At 41.5% G+C, this 13220-nt stretch overlaps 1 protein-coding gene across 26 annotated transcripts in view; it reads left to right on the top strand.

The window, feature by feature from the left end:
* Positions 1-13220, top strand: part of NRXN1 (neurexin 1) — a 725766-nt gene that overhangs the window by 592836 nt on the left and 119710 nt on the right. For all 26 annotated transcript variants that reach the window (XM_040611882.1, XM_040611881.1, XM_040611879.1 and 23 more), the window contains one exon: positions 5515-5686. In XM_040611882.1, coding sequence (XP_040467816.1) covers positions 5515-5686 — 172 coding nt within the window. The remainder of the gene's footprint in view (positions 1-5514; positions 5687-13220) is intronic.

Here is a 13220-nt window from a genome sequence, read left to right as displayed (position 1 = left end):
CACTTGTGGTGAGGGATGACGGGAGAGTGCCTGTTCCTGTGGTGGGTTGTCCTGCAGTCAACTAAAAAGTAAACAGATTTGATTACTGTTGGTAAATATTAGGTTTAATATTTAAGCACCTCTCATAGAGAAGAACAGTAAGAAAAATATTTTAAAAAATAATTTATGATGTTAGATTAATGACATTAACCCTAAGAGTATGAAATTAAAAACCCATATTCAGAATATTAACTTCTATGAATGATTACATCTTTTCTATTCCAGTGGAAGGACTCTTCCCAGACTTTTTATATTTTCTGTGTCTTTCCCAGGAAACATTTCCTCTGGAAGAGACTAGATGATGATAAGAAATGGTGATGGATTATAAAACCAAAATATACGTAGTTACTCAATTAATCTTGGAGTTCAAATCTATCTTCTGCCCATTATTATGTATCCCTCCCCTCGCTTCCTGCAGCAAACCACTAATTTTACGTACATGTTTCCTTACAGGATTTGGAAAACCAGAAATTATTTCAATTGCTTTGCATACATCTCTGTAATATAGAGTGTTAGCCTCTGATTACATTTGAGTGAAAATGATCTCACTCTTCCTTAATAAAACTCAAAAATACAAAAATCAAAGCCAACCATCAGTTAGTTCTAAGACTTTGTTATCACATTCACCAGCACGTTGTGCCTCAGGGACTGGCACTATAAGATGCAAGGTGGCAAGCTTGAATTTTTTTTCTTTCTATTTGTTCACCTGCGGGAGTCACAGTATTATTACTTTTCTTTGGGAGTGTTTAAAGGTTGTAAGTATTATGAGCTTAGGTTGTCTGTGGTCTCTTCTAAAACTACTCTTGTGCCAAATATGCATACGCCTGTGTTTGATTCCAGAATTATTACTACAGAGAGCAGTAAAACCTTGCTGATACTATAGAAAATACCGTTATTCTGGAGAGAGACATATATATTTTATACTAGCATAGGTTTTACTGCTTTTGGAGTTGGCAGATCGGTAGCACTGAACTGAGGTCCAACAGGGAACAAATCGCGCTGTCAGCTGCTGGCTTGGTTTGCATTTCACATTTCTTGCTCGGTTCTCAGGTTCATCAGCATTCGCTGTGCTTCATCAGAAGCCTGTTAATGCCAACGTAGAAGTATTTAGTGTACACAATTCATAAAACATGCTTGAAAACATTCCACCGGAGTTGCTAGATTACAATAGTAGCTGCCAGCGCTTTGGAAGACAAAGTATTTTGTAATGATTGGTGCATACGTGTGCATGCACGCACAGCTGTACTGTCTGAGCCATCAATGTCAGTGTTTCAGAGCGTATTAGCAATGTAGGGCTAGAGATAAACATGCATCTCATGCTTTTATCCAACTGCTTTGAAGCGGTTAACGTATTTATCCTTACCCTGTGAACCTGGGCTCCTACAAGTGGCTGCCCAGCAGAGGTTAAACCGTAGGCAAAATGTTGCACGTTGCAGTAACATCTAGGGGTACTTTAGGTAACACCAGATGAGCTGATCAGCCTTCGTGGGTATTGTGGAGAGAAAGTCACCCTGACCTCAGAAACAGGAGACCTACACAGCCAAAGCACCTCCAAACCAAAAGTGTAGCTTTTCTGAAGAGCTGCTGGCTGGGGCTCAGTGTCAGTAGATGGGCTGTAGGTGAACCAGAGGTCCCTGTGCCGCTTTGTCCCAGGGCACGGGGATGGGGTGTGACAGTTGCAGCCATCTCCGTGACACCTTCTGATTTGAAGTTCAAAATAATTTCCGGAGACAGAGAGAAACATTTATGCTACTTCTTGACATGCTTCATTCCTCTCCTGAATGTGCGTCGTCTCTTCTGGCCTCTCTTAAAAATAATATTGGGGGCTCTCCCATCTCCGGTCTTGTCTCCGCTCTCTTATTATGGCCTCCCCAGTTTAGATTAAAGGCGCGGCAGGAAAAGGAATTGGTTTCATTGCTAGGCTCTCCCACAACTGGGTGATTGAAAAAAATGGAACGTAGGCAAAGAACCGTAAGTGGCGCGGTGGGCTCGTACGGGCCCTGCGTACAGAGCTGATTTTTACCAGGGGAGCTCTGAAATGAGCATCTTTGCTAGTGGGCAAACATAACCTCCTAGAAATGTGAGCCTGGAACGCTGTGCTGCCTCAGCTCACTGGCAAGGATAACATCGCTCGACAGTGATGCTGACCTGTTGTGGTACTTCGTAATGCCCAGGCGTTCCTGTAGTGCCTGTCATCGGGGTGCAGGAGACAGAACCTCTCACTCTGCGTTGGTCTGAGGCTGTTTCTGATAGGAAGAATAAGATCATTATGAATGACCAAGTGATAAAGGGAAATTTCTACTACTGCACTATGCAACTGAGGCTGGCAGAGCAGAAATGATCATTTAGCGTGTTTCAGTTTTATCAGTCGCTTCCCGTTCCACACTACCAAGTTGCTCCAGAGAGAAGGCTAAAAATAAAAAGCGGTTCTTTCTAATGTGCTCCAGGCCCGTAAGGCTGAGCATCACAGGTCTGAGATCAGGTTAGCTCAGCGGGGTACTGCACATCAGCTGACCCACAATAACCGTAGGCGCACATCGTCTTAACCAGTGACAAATGAAAAATATTGTAACTTACGTTATCTTGCAGTGAGGGGGGAGTGAGTCAAAAACTCCTGCATGGCAAGGGCTTAAACCCGCCGTCTGCATGCAGGGGCGCCTGTTGCAACTCGGTTGATACACACAATTTACTGCTTTGTGGTAGTGTCGTCATCTGTCTGGGCCCAGGCGCCGTCAGGGCTGTGCATCGTAATTTATTTTGTACTTCTAGAGGGCTTGTAGTCCATGTCATGTTTAGCATGGTGTTTAGAAGTCAGGCTTAAATATGGTTATAATAAGGAACACCAAAACCTGAAACACAGATTTGCTTCCTTGGTTTATGGGAGGTTACATAAATGCCCACAGGTGCTGAAAAAATGAAATGTATCCTTTAAAAATGGAGGTTTTCATGTTCTCAGCTACACAAATATATTAGAAATAGCGCTAAGATTTGTCAGTGTAGTCCGTTATGAAATATTTAGGTGATATTCTTTGCTATTGCAGCTGCATTCTTGGTGTCTGTGTGCAGTACTTCTGTACAAATGTAGGGAAGTCAGAGAAGCTTGTTTTTTTCACTAGAAAGTGTATATATGTGTGTATATATATATATCAAAATATATCAAGGAAGGCTAAATGTATGCCTTCAGGTCTCTGAAGCTTTCATTTTACTTGCTAATACCTGACCATTTACAAATGGTATTTTGGTAACCATTGCAGCATTACAGTCTCTTATTTTGGAAAAGCTGCTGATATATATTTGGCTTTTATGCCACTTCGTTTTGCCTACACCTGTCCTGTTTGCTCAAAGGTGGGTTCTTTTCCTTGTCATTTTTTGGTCTAAAAAATTCTATGCATATATATAGCAAACAGGAAAGCAGGTATGTAAAGTGTAGGTTATGAATAGTGTAATTATGAATCGCTGTAAAATGTATCAGCTTTTTTTAATCCTCAAAGCCTTTGATTTCTTGAAAGTACTGTGGAAAGGGGCATATGCCATTATCATTACATGCTGGTTTTCTGCATTTCATAAATTAGTAAAAAAGGAGATTGCTTCAGAGGCAGGACAATGTTCTATTTCTTTGTAGACGTTTCTGTATAAAGATAGTAAGCATGTGGGTGAAACAGGTGAAGAAAATAAGCTACTGCATCCATGGGATAAAATGGGTGAAATCTATTCTGAGTCATAGTAGAACCAGAAATAAATGAAAAAAAAATAGAGCTGCAGTTACTCTCCCAAGATATCTGGGAGATTGCTCACGTGAAGGGGAAAAGAAGGATGTGTTCGGTGAGGTGGATCCCTTATTGACACCCTGTAGGCATGGGGAAGTAGGACCAGCCGACAGAGCAATGTGAAAACAATCCACAAAGAACAAAGAGGGATGTTTAGAAGGTGATTTAAGCAAAAAGAAGACGAAGAAAAAATACTTTTCAGAGTCATTCTGCAAATCTCAGCAGGGTATGGTCCTTTTGTTGTTTTTAAAATGGTCATAGCATAAGAGGTGATAAGATAGTGCCAAAAAGCTTAGAGACTTTCCCAAAGGTGTTCAGCAGCTGCTTAGCTGTGTAACTGGAATACGCAGGCACTGCTGGGAAACGGAGTCGGGTATTTCAAAAGACAATAAGATACAGTGGAAGAACTCCGAGCTCTTCGCTTGGGAGACTCCCACAGGCGAGGAGCCGCGGGATGCACTTCCCGCAGGAGCAGTGCCAGGGTAGTCAGAGAAAGAGGGAGCAGACAAAAAAGACGCATGGAGAGAGGTGAAGCTGGTTCTGGGAAGACTGAGTGATCGTTGCGTTTCATCTGGTAGAGTAAAAACTGTAAGATTATTAAAAAAAAAAAAAACTTTTAAGAAGGATATACCAGTACCAATGCCATGAAATTTCAGGTAGAATTGCCTCTTATGACACACAAGCCCCTCATCTCATACTGTGCATTTTTTTTCTCTCCACAATTTAATAAATATCCTTACTCAGTAATAGAATTGACTTTATATGAGGAAAAGAAAATATCACAGAGCCCTTAAGTTAAACTTTTAATAGACATTAAAGGACTTGGTTGAAATGCAAATGTCATATTAGGGTGAACATCTTGATAATTAAAAGACAATAAAAAGGAAAACATGCAAGATCAGAGTAATCTGGGAAATCTGTAACCTTGGCCCTGACTATGAATGTGCGTGGGAAGTCCCCTTGGCCCCAGGTGTGCTTGGGAGTTTAAAGGAAAATCCCAGCAAAAAAATAAATTAGTCTCGGTCCTTAGTAGAAACAAGATGTTGTCCCTGTGTCACAAATGCCTTTCAATTCCTCTGGCTCTGACCAGGAGAGTCCATGTTGTCAATCAGTGTGTTCTTGTCTTAATGACTTGGAGCTACTACAATGTGATGCAAAAACCCGTCCATTAGAAAAAAGAAGGTTTGCTCTTCTGTTACCAGTTGTGATGATGCAGAGTATGGATGAGGTGTGGAGCTGGGAGGTGCAGGGCTGGGCCTTGGGTTTTATAGCCAGAAAATCCTTGGACCTCTTCCAAGTGACACCGCAAGGCTCTTCCTTCTGAAAGACTAAAAGCAAAAATGGGGTTGAATCCTCACGGAGGCGAGAGAGGGAATAAGGAAAGAAAACCTGGGGGTTTCTCCTCCTTCCCTGCTCCTCATCTTGGTCTGAATCTCTTGGAAAAGGAGAACGCTCAGTTTGGTGGAATAACTCATTTGGAATATCAATTAGCCATCAAAGAGATGTCCCAGACTTACTGAGCTGTCAGGAGGCTTGTCACTGCCACATGCAAGCCTTCAGAAGTTCCATCAGAGGAGGGAAGATGTTGTTAGGAACCTTTCCCTGTATGACATACTGTCTCTATTTCTTGTTAAAACAGCTCTTAATTAGTTCTTCTTTTTCTTCTTCCTTTTTTTTTTTTTTTTTTTTTTTTTTTTTAAATATGCAGCACCAGGGAAAAATTGGAGTTAAATTTAATGTTGGAACTGATGACATCTCTATTGAAGAGATCAACGCAATCATTAATGATGGAAAATACCATGTAGTACGTTTCACAAGAAGTGGTGGCAATGCCACGTTACAGGTGGACAACTGGCCAGTTATCGAACGTTACCCAGCAGGTAAGGGCTTACACAAACGCTGAGTGAGAGGGTGGGGGATGCGTGGAGTTTGGCTCATTTTGCTTCTCTTCTACTACAGCATCAGCTCCTTCGCAGTGTTTTAGTAGCTAATTAAGTAGTTAAAGAGTCCTGAGCAATATGCAGTTTATGATGATGGCATTTCCTAAGTGAGTTTAAAAGCAAAATTATTACTGGAAATGGAAAAGTACAGTTATCAAGGCATGAAGTAGTGATTTTGTTTCTTGTTTTCATTTGTTTTTACTGGATTATTGTTTTAGGGGGGGGAAAAAAAGGCTTTGACAAAAGCTACACAGTCAAGTGACTCTCAAATGGATCTCCAAGTGATGGGGTAAAACATTCACTGAGGAAAAGGTTGTCTGTGTTCTGTTAATTACAAGTTGTTATTAAAGCAGCCTGAAGTTTATGAATTTAGCAGAAATGTTCTAGCAGGCACAGACGAACAGGTGGAAAAGTTATCAATTGTTCAACCAACCGACCAACTTAAGATGCCTTCTTTAAAATGCAAACTACAGGATACTCCTTTGTGCAAGTGATGCTGCTTCCTTGAACAGGACCGCTCGTGTGAATACGTGGTTGCCTTGATCGGGCCCACATTTAATTTTATGTAAATGCCGTGCGCTGAGGATTACTGTGTTACTAATTTTATTCATTTTTAAAGGCAACAGGTTTTTCTGATACGCAATCCCTTTCTTATTGACTAGGACTACTGAGCTGTTAACGGTAACCTACGAATCTGCATGTTACCTGTTACCAGTTGGTGTGTGTGTTTATTTCATTAAAGAAAAGGCAGCAAATCCAGAGGTGTAAGTGAAAGGTATTCTGGTTTGCATATCTGATATTTCATAAATGACAGTTCTGATTTATCTGCTTAAAATTAGAAAATTCTTCATTTTGGGGGTGGAGTGGGATGGGAGGGTGTGTTTCACTAATAAGGAACACAAATGCCATTCCCTGTACTAATTATTAGCATTTAGGGTGCTGGGTTGTTTGGGGTTTTTTTTCTGTAGTGTTTGAGCTGCGTAGTTCAGCTGTTCACCCAACTTTTTAAAAAATAAAAATAATTTTTAAAATTCACAGGTGAAATATAACCCTTCAGGTAATTTCTTGGAAATAGTTTAGAATTTAAAATAAAAATGAAAGTATGCATTGCAAATGAAATTATGTGTAGCAGGAGCTGTTAAAGAACCCACCTGTGTGCTAATGCACTCATTATGAATGAGTGACAGTTCTGGTGGTTAGGAACAATTAATGGCTTTAAATTAGACACGTCTCTGAGGGGTGGTAAATTCTTGAAGGGAAGGGGGATAGCGAATGAAATGTGTCCTGTGATGGGGTCAGATATTCCCGTTTCCCCCACATCCCCCTTGTCTTCTAACTTTTTCAGTGTTGGGTAAATGGTAGCTGGAATAAGATGTTGGAAACTGGGGAGGAGTGTGTCTTAGTTTGTGGTCCAGACCTGTGTGGCAGAAAGGAAAAAAATAGGTTTGGGATGGCTTTCTTTTTCTTTGTTTGTTTCTGTTGATTTTTACCTAAAATGATGACCATGAAAATATTTTTCTTCTCTGTATGTCATATTCATGAAAATACAAAGTGGCTGTAAGGAGGACAAGCTGCAGTTGAGTTCTGCAGATGGCGGCACAAAAAACTTGTTTATACTGAACGGAGATCCTTCTGGAAAACAGTGCTTTCCTTGGGGTGGGATTAGTGCAGTGGAAGGAGGGGTGGGTGTTTCCTTTGAAAAAGGAAAACAAGAAATTGGAGCTTCTTGAGCTTCTTTTAGAAGTCTGTGCACAAGCTGCATTTCAAGGCATTTTCAGTTGCTTCACCAGGTGTGGAGCAGAGTCCCTCGGCTTGCTTTATTGCTGGATCTTCCAAGACTTCTGTCGGCCTTGAATTCCCTCTGCCTTTCCTTTAGTACTATTTTATGGCTCCTCTATGCCACAGCATCGCTTTTGAAATCCACCCTCCCCCTTTTTACCTTTCGGCTCTTCTCCCTTCTCAGCATGAGAGCACCCAGCCGTACCTTTCTCCGAGGTTTCCGTGCTGCTCCGTTGGGTTTGGCACTCATTTAAACCCTTTTTTAAGCACCCGTTTCTTCACGGGCTGGTTTTGAGGTACCCTTTAGAGAAGAGATGCAGGCTTGTCCTGAAGACTGGGCTGCCTTTGAGCAAGGTTGATACTGCTCTGAAGATAATGGCACCAGGTTCAAAGCCGCCACTGGCCGTTCCAGTTCTAAAAGTGGTATTTCTAAAAGTCACGTCTTAAAAGATACCAGACACCACAGTTTGGCAAATGCTGCTGCATCCAATTTCGATGGCTGTTGCTGTTTTAGGGACTGGCAGTAGTTACCTGGCAGCACCAGTGAGCCAGCAAACTTGCACTTTGCTCCTATTTTGGATGGAGGACACGTTGGTTGTACAATATGGACCAATTTTGATCCTATTTGCATGAGCAAGGGCTCATTAGCTTTCATTTCAGTGCTAGAAAGATATATTATTTTTTTTTTGCTTTGTGCCTGTTTTTGAATTGTTCCTTTCTGCATAATTTCTTAATGTGGCTGCACCACTGCACATAAGCACAGCCTTCTCTTTCCCACTTCTGTTTTTGTTTTAAGAATAGAAACAAGATTAGCAGCTTAATTAGTAAATTTGCTATTCTCAAATATGCTGGATGTCCTTTTTTCAAAACTAAATTAATATTAAAAAAAATCAGTTGGTTGCCTAAAGTGTGCCAGCTGATTGATTCTCCTTTCTTTATGAGGAAAGATTTTACTCCATATTACACTTGTGGCTGGAGTGCTTGTTTGTGATCGGCATCGCAGAATATTGGGTGAAGATTTTCTGAGGCTCAGGATTTTCCAGATTTGTTGCCCGTGTAGCCTTCCTGCAGCCCCATCTAACTGCTGCTGATAATGGCACCCAGCGCCCAGTAACAGCTGGTGTTGCATCACTCGCTCGGAGGTTTTGTGGGCACCTCTCCTGATACTCAAAGCAAGCATCTTTAGAAAAAGACCTGTGGCCCTGATTGCCACAAGTCATTGTGCGATTAGTAGTGAGCCTGAACTCAGTCCTGGGACCCAGGAGTGGCCCAGAATTCGGTGCTCTTGCAAAGGGTTTTCTACCTGGTGGAGAATTGCATGTGCATGACTCTCTAATATTGCTTTATGGGCAGTCAGAGAGGGGGACACCTTGCAAAAAGCTTCCTACCACAATGCACCATAAGGCTTCCACAGCTGCTTTGTGAGTTTTATCCTAGAGCTGCATAAAACGCAGAAATGACCCTGGAAGACGAGTAGGATCTGGCATGTTTCTCTTTTACATCATTCTCCGTCCCACTAGACCCTGATTGTGATGTTTTCTCTGGGCTGCTGCACCTTCGGTTTGTACCTGGGTATGTGTGAAACGAGAGAGCTGTACAAGGGAACAAGGTGGGGGTGGCCAGTGGTAGAGGGGGGGTGGTTGCAAAGGTGCTGGTTGTTTTTTGGAGTATAGTGGGGAAAACTGTGGTTTAGTCCTAGACAGATGTGAAGATGCCAGTGTCCTGAAATGCTTGGCTGATTTTCAGAGGCAGAAGTTTAGATTTAGTTACGTATGTTCTTCCAGACTCCCATCAGTGTCGGCGGTGGTGGGTTTTTTTGCTTCCTTCTCCAAAGTTTCTCTCTTGCCGTGTCTCTGGGTGCAGTGCTAGAGCTATGAGGATGCACACTTCAGTTTCTGCTCTTTATTAGATGTTTGCCTGGTTTCCCACCTCGTCACTGTGTCAGTGGCTGGTGGGTAGCCCTGTGGTTGACAGTGGCATGTTGTAGGTTTTTGATAGCTAAGATGCCCAGAGCCGTACTGGATTTCTATAGTCCATCTTTCTTAACTAAATTCAATGTTATGTCTCTTTAAACGGATGATTATCATCCGTCTGCACCTTCCCACAGAACTTTAATATCCCACCTTGGCTGTTTTTTCCGGATAGTGATTTCCCATTAACTTACCTGGATGCAGCCTAATTTCCGATCCTGTGCGCCAGGAATGAGAAAACTGCTGACTGTGCAGCCGGAGTTCCTCCTCCGTAGGCTGACTCCGTTTTCCATGCAGATCCTCTCTGCTCCTTATGGCTTACCTTACCTGCTTTACAACTTCGCTGTAATTGCCCTTCCCAACTGGGTGGCTGCTGTTGCGGAGATGGGATGGAACCGTTAGTAGCAACTCCAGCTACTACTGTGAGGAGGCTGCTCTTGTAGCTTCAGTCAGGTAGTGAGCTACGCTGAAATGTAGGTTTGCTAAGAATGCATTTCTGATGGGAAACCAAAGGACGTGTTAACTTGGGCAGAACTGAACTGACAATTATGTCCAAAGAAAACCCCCAAATAATAGGAAATTGGGTTTAGTACTGTCAAAATATTAATTTCAGTATTGTCTAAATAAAATGTCCTGACTTTTCATGTCAGCGTTGCCCAGTGTTTATAGGGGATTTAGGTAATCTGAGAACAAAGCATTTAATTTTATTTGAAACAACCTTTTCTTCCTCACCTGAAAGAAAATCTGATTCAAATAAAATCTGTTGGGGGCGGGGATAAAATCTTTCTCACAGCAGTGCTCATAGCCATACCTATTTAATGAGAAAAACAATTTTCTCAATTTTCTAATTTTCCTTTCTTAGTAGCAAAGGGTGTGCATTTTACCAGTCTGGGAAAGTATATCAGAACCAGCTAGATGACTGTCTAAGCCACAATAATCACCATTTATTGTGAAGGACTTTCAGAATCACTTTTCTGTGAACAACTCTAATACTTTCTGCAGTCAAAGGGAGTTTGCCCGATGCTGACTCTTTTAAAAAACATGGAGCAACCAATCATTTTACCAGCAGGAACCTGCTCTTCAGGACTTCCATCATAAATCAGACTGATGCAGAATTTTCTGGACATGAGATGATCTATTAGATATTGGCCAACTAGTCTATGGTTTCAAAGCTGTTCATACTGCCGTGAATACTCAGCAGTTCCCAGGTCCCTGCAACAGGCTGGAAGATGGAGTTTGATGTAGGCAAATATGTAAAACAAAGCCTTCCCAGTCATCCCTAGATCTCTGGTCAGCCTTGGAAAAACATCACTTAGTTGTAACCGTCCTCACGTACCCCGTGGGTCAGCAGATGTTGTCGGGGATGTGTCTGACAGACCCAGATCTAACAGCACGAGCATCTTGCACACGTTGTTGACACACAAGAGATTGTCTAAACCACTGCCAGACTACTGGAACAGATGTGTCCCTGTGATGGGGGACTATAAATTACAGTCGAGCATGCACACCAGAGAAGAACCTGTGTGAGTCCATGTATGTTGGCAGAAGATCAAACCAGAGGCTGACGTTATGGTTAGTGCCGAGGGCCTCTGCCGTATGGCAGTTGGCAGCAGAAGCTCTTAGGGCTTTGGTATAATCCAGAGTAATTCTGTTCTGGGCGTTGATTTTTTGCTTTATCTTCTAAGGTTAAACATCTGAGAGCACACGTGTTGGCTTAGGGACTTGCTGTGGATCTGTGGGCTAAAGGCTGTTACTGCAGAACTCCCGGGATGCGAGCACCTCATTTAAATACTTTTCTTGGTTCCTGTATTCCGGAACTTAGACAAAACGTCTGCCATCTTTTCACGGGATACAACTGACTTTAAGATAAATGCTAAAAGCCAGCTATTATCATGTATCCTCTTTAGGATAAGCGCTATCCATTTGTCTTGGGTTTGTGTGACTGTTAAATTAGCAGGAGACGTTTGTGTCAGTGCATTTGTTTCTCCGGACTGGATTAGTATTTCCCAAGCAATCCAAGCAGCTGTGTAACTTGCATACCACTGGCTTAGAACAGCTTCCAGATTCGAGCCTGTACAGCCACTTGTGAAGAGCATCTGCTTTCTCAGACATTGCTTGGTGGCCAGGAGAGATCTCAGATTCTTTCACAAACACATCTTCAAATTATTCTGATAAAATGGACACACAGCTTGTTATCCGGGCATCTGTGTTAAATTATAATGGTCAAGGTTATTCACCTCGACTTGCATTTGCCATAGGGTAATCTTTCAAACCTCCCTGGCCGCTGCCATTCGGCCGCAGAACTTCCAGGCTGTTTGCCATGCTGAGATAATACAAACCTTCTGACTCCCATTTATTTATTTGTCCAGCAACACATAGTCTTTAGGGTTTTTTTTCTCACTTGTTTCCTTCTTTGGATAAAAGAATACATCTTGGATCTCCCTCGTGTGCTTTGCTTTGCTGTGGTCAGAGTTTTGAGGCTCCTACGTTCAGGTCCATCACTGTGATGAATCAATCCTGATGGTGGACATAGAACACCCTCTTCTGATGAGCTGCAAAGCTGGCACGCTTGGAGCAGTCCCTCGTTACCTGAGGGCAAGGCTTGCAAAGGCAAAATAAAGACTGACTTTCTGCCCAGGAGGGAAATGCAGGAGAAAATACTTAAGTTTTTTTCACAGCAATTAAGCTTCTGTGAAACAGGTACAGCCCCAATGCCTCCTAAGTTTGATTTTATTTTACTGTTATTTTAATGTTATTTAAATTAAATAACAATTTAATAAAAATTGTTATTTTCCTGCTGTGAAAAACTAGCAGTGCCAGTGACACAAGGACATCTCGTAACGCTTCCGTTGGAAATAGCAGTGTTTGGGAAGAACAGGAGGACTTCTCAGGAACTTTCCATCTGGGAATACATAGAAGCTGAGTTATATGGTGCAAGCGAACACAATGACAATGTATAAAATCAGGTTATAGGTGCGGGTCTGAAATATTTAGTCCATGGGATTAGTGAGAAAGGGAAAAATAGCAGCTTGGTTATGGAGTAATGTCGTCTCATCCTCCCAGACCTGGGAAGTAAAACTGAACAATGTTCTGTATGGCCTTTCATGTGCTCATGGAGCCACATCTCCCTGGGGTTCTGTTTCTGCTGAAGTCTGTGTCTGGGAATGTCTGCTGGTAACTATGATATTTAGACCTACCCTGTTTTGGTAGGAGATAATGGGACAGAAATATGAGTGAACATACTTTTTTTTTTTTTTTTTAATTTGCACAAAGTCTTTGGCAGAATTAAATATGTGAAAATATTCAGGAAGAAATTACACAACCCTGGTGGTAAAATTAAAGTTTTTTTTCATGGATCAGGTGCTGGATTAAGAACAGAGGCACAAATTCCCACCTAATGAAAATCAACAGCATAAATCCATTGATTTTTCAATGGAAGTATGATCGTTTAAACCATAAGTAATATATTCATTAACATTGATATGAAAAAAAAAGTAGTTATAAAACCATACATATTGGCTGTACTAAAGATGATGTCAAGATTGCTAGAGAATACAAAGATTAGTGAATGAAGAATCTAAAAACCAATAAATTCTTCCCTTGGCAAGGAATGAAAAACAAAATAAAAAAATGAAAGTTATTTAAAAAACAACAGAAAAATATTTTAACACACATTTAAACCCCTAAAATTTTTACATTTCTAACATTTAAAAATAAAAAAAAAA

Source organism: Falco naumanni, chromosome 12 (genome assembly GCF_017639655.2).
Source record: "Falco naumanni isolate bFalNau1 chromosome 12, bFalNau1.pat, whole genome shotgun sequence".
In the NCBI taxonomy this organism is placed as follows: domain Eukaryota; kingdom Metazoa; phylum Chordata; class Aves; order Falconiformes; family Falconidae; genus Falco; species Falco naumanni.
The sequence above is the reverse complement of the archived record's forward strand: the minus strand, read 5'-3'. Positions and strand labels throughout refer to the sequence as shown.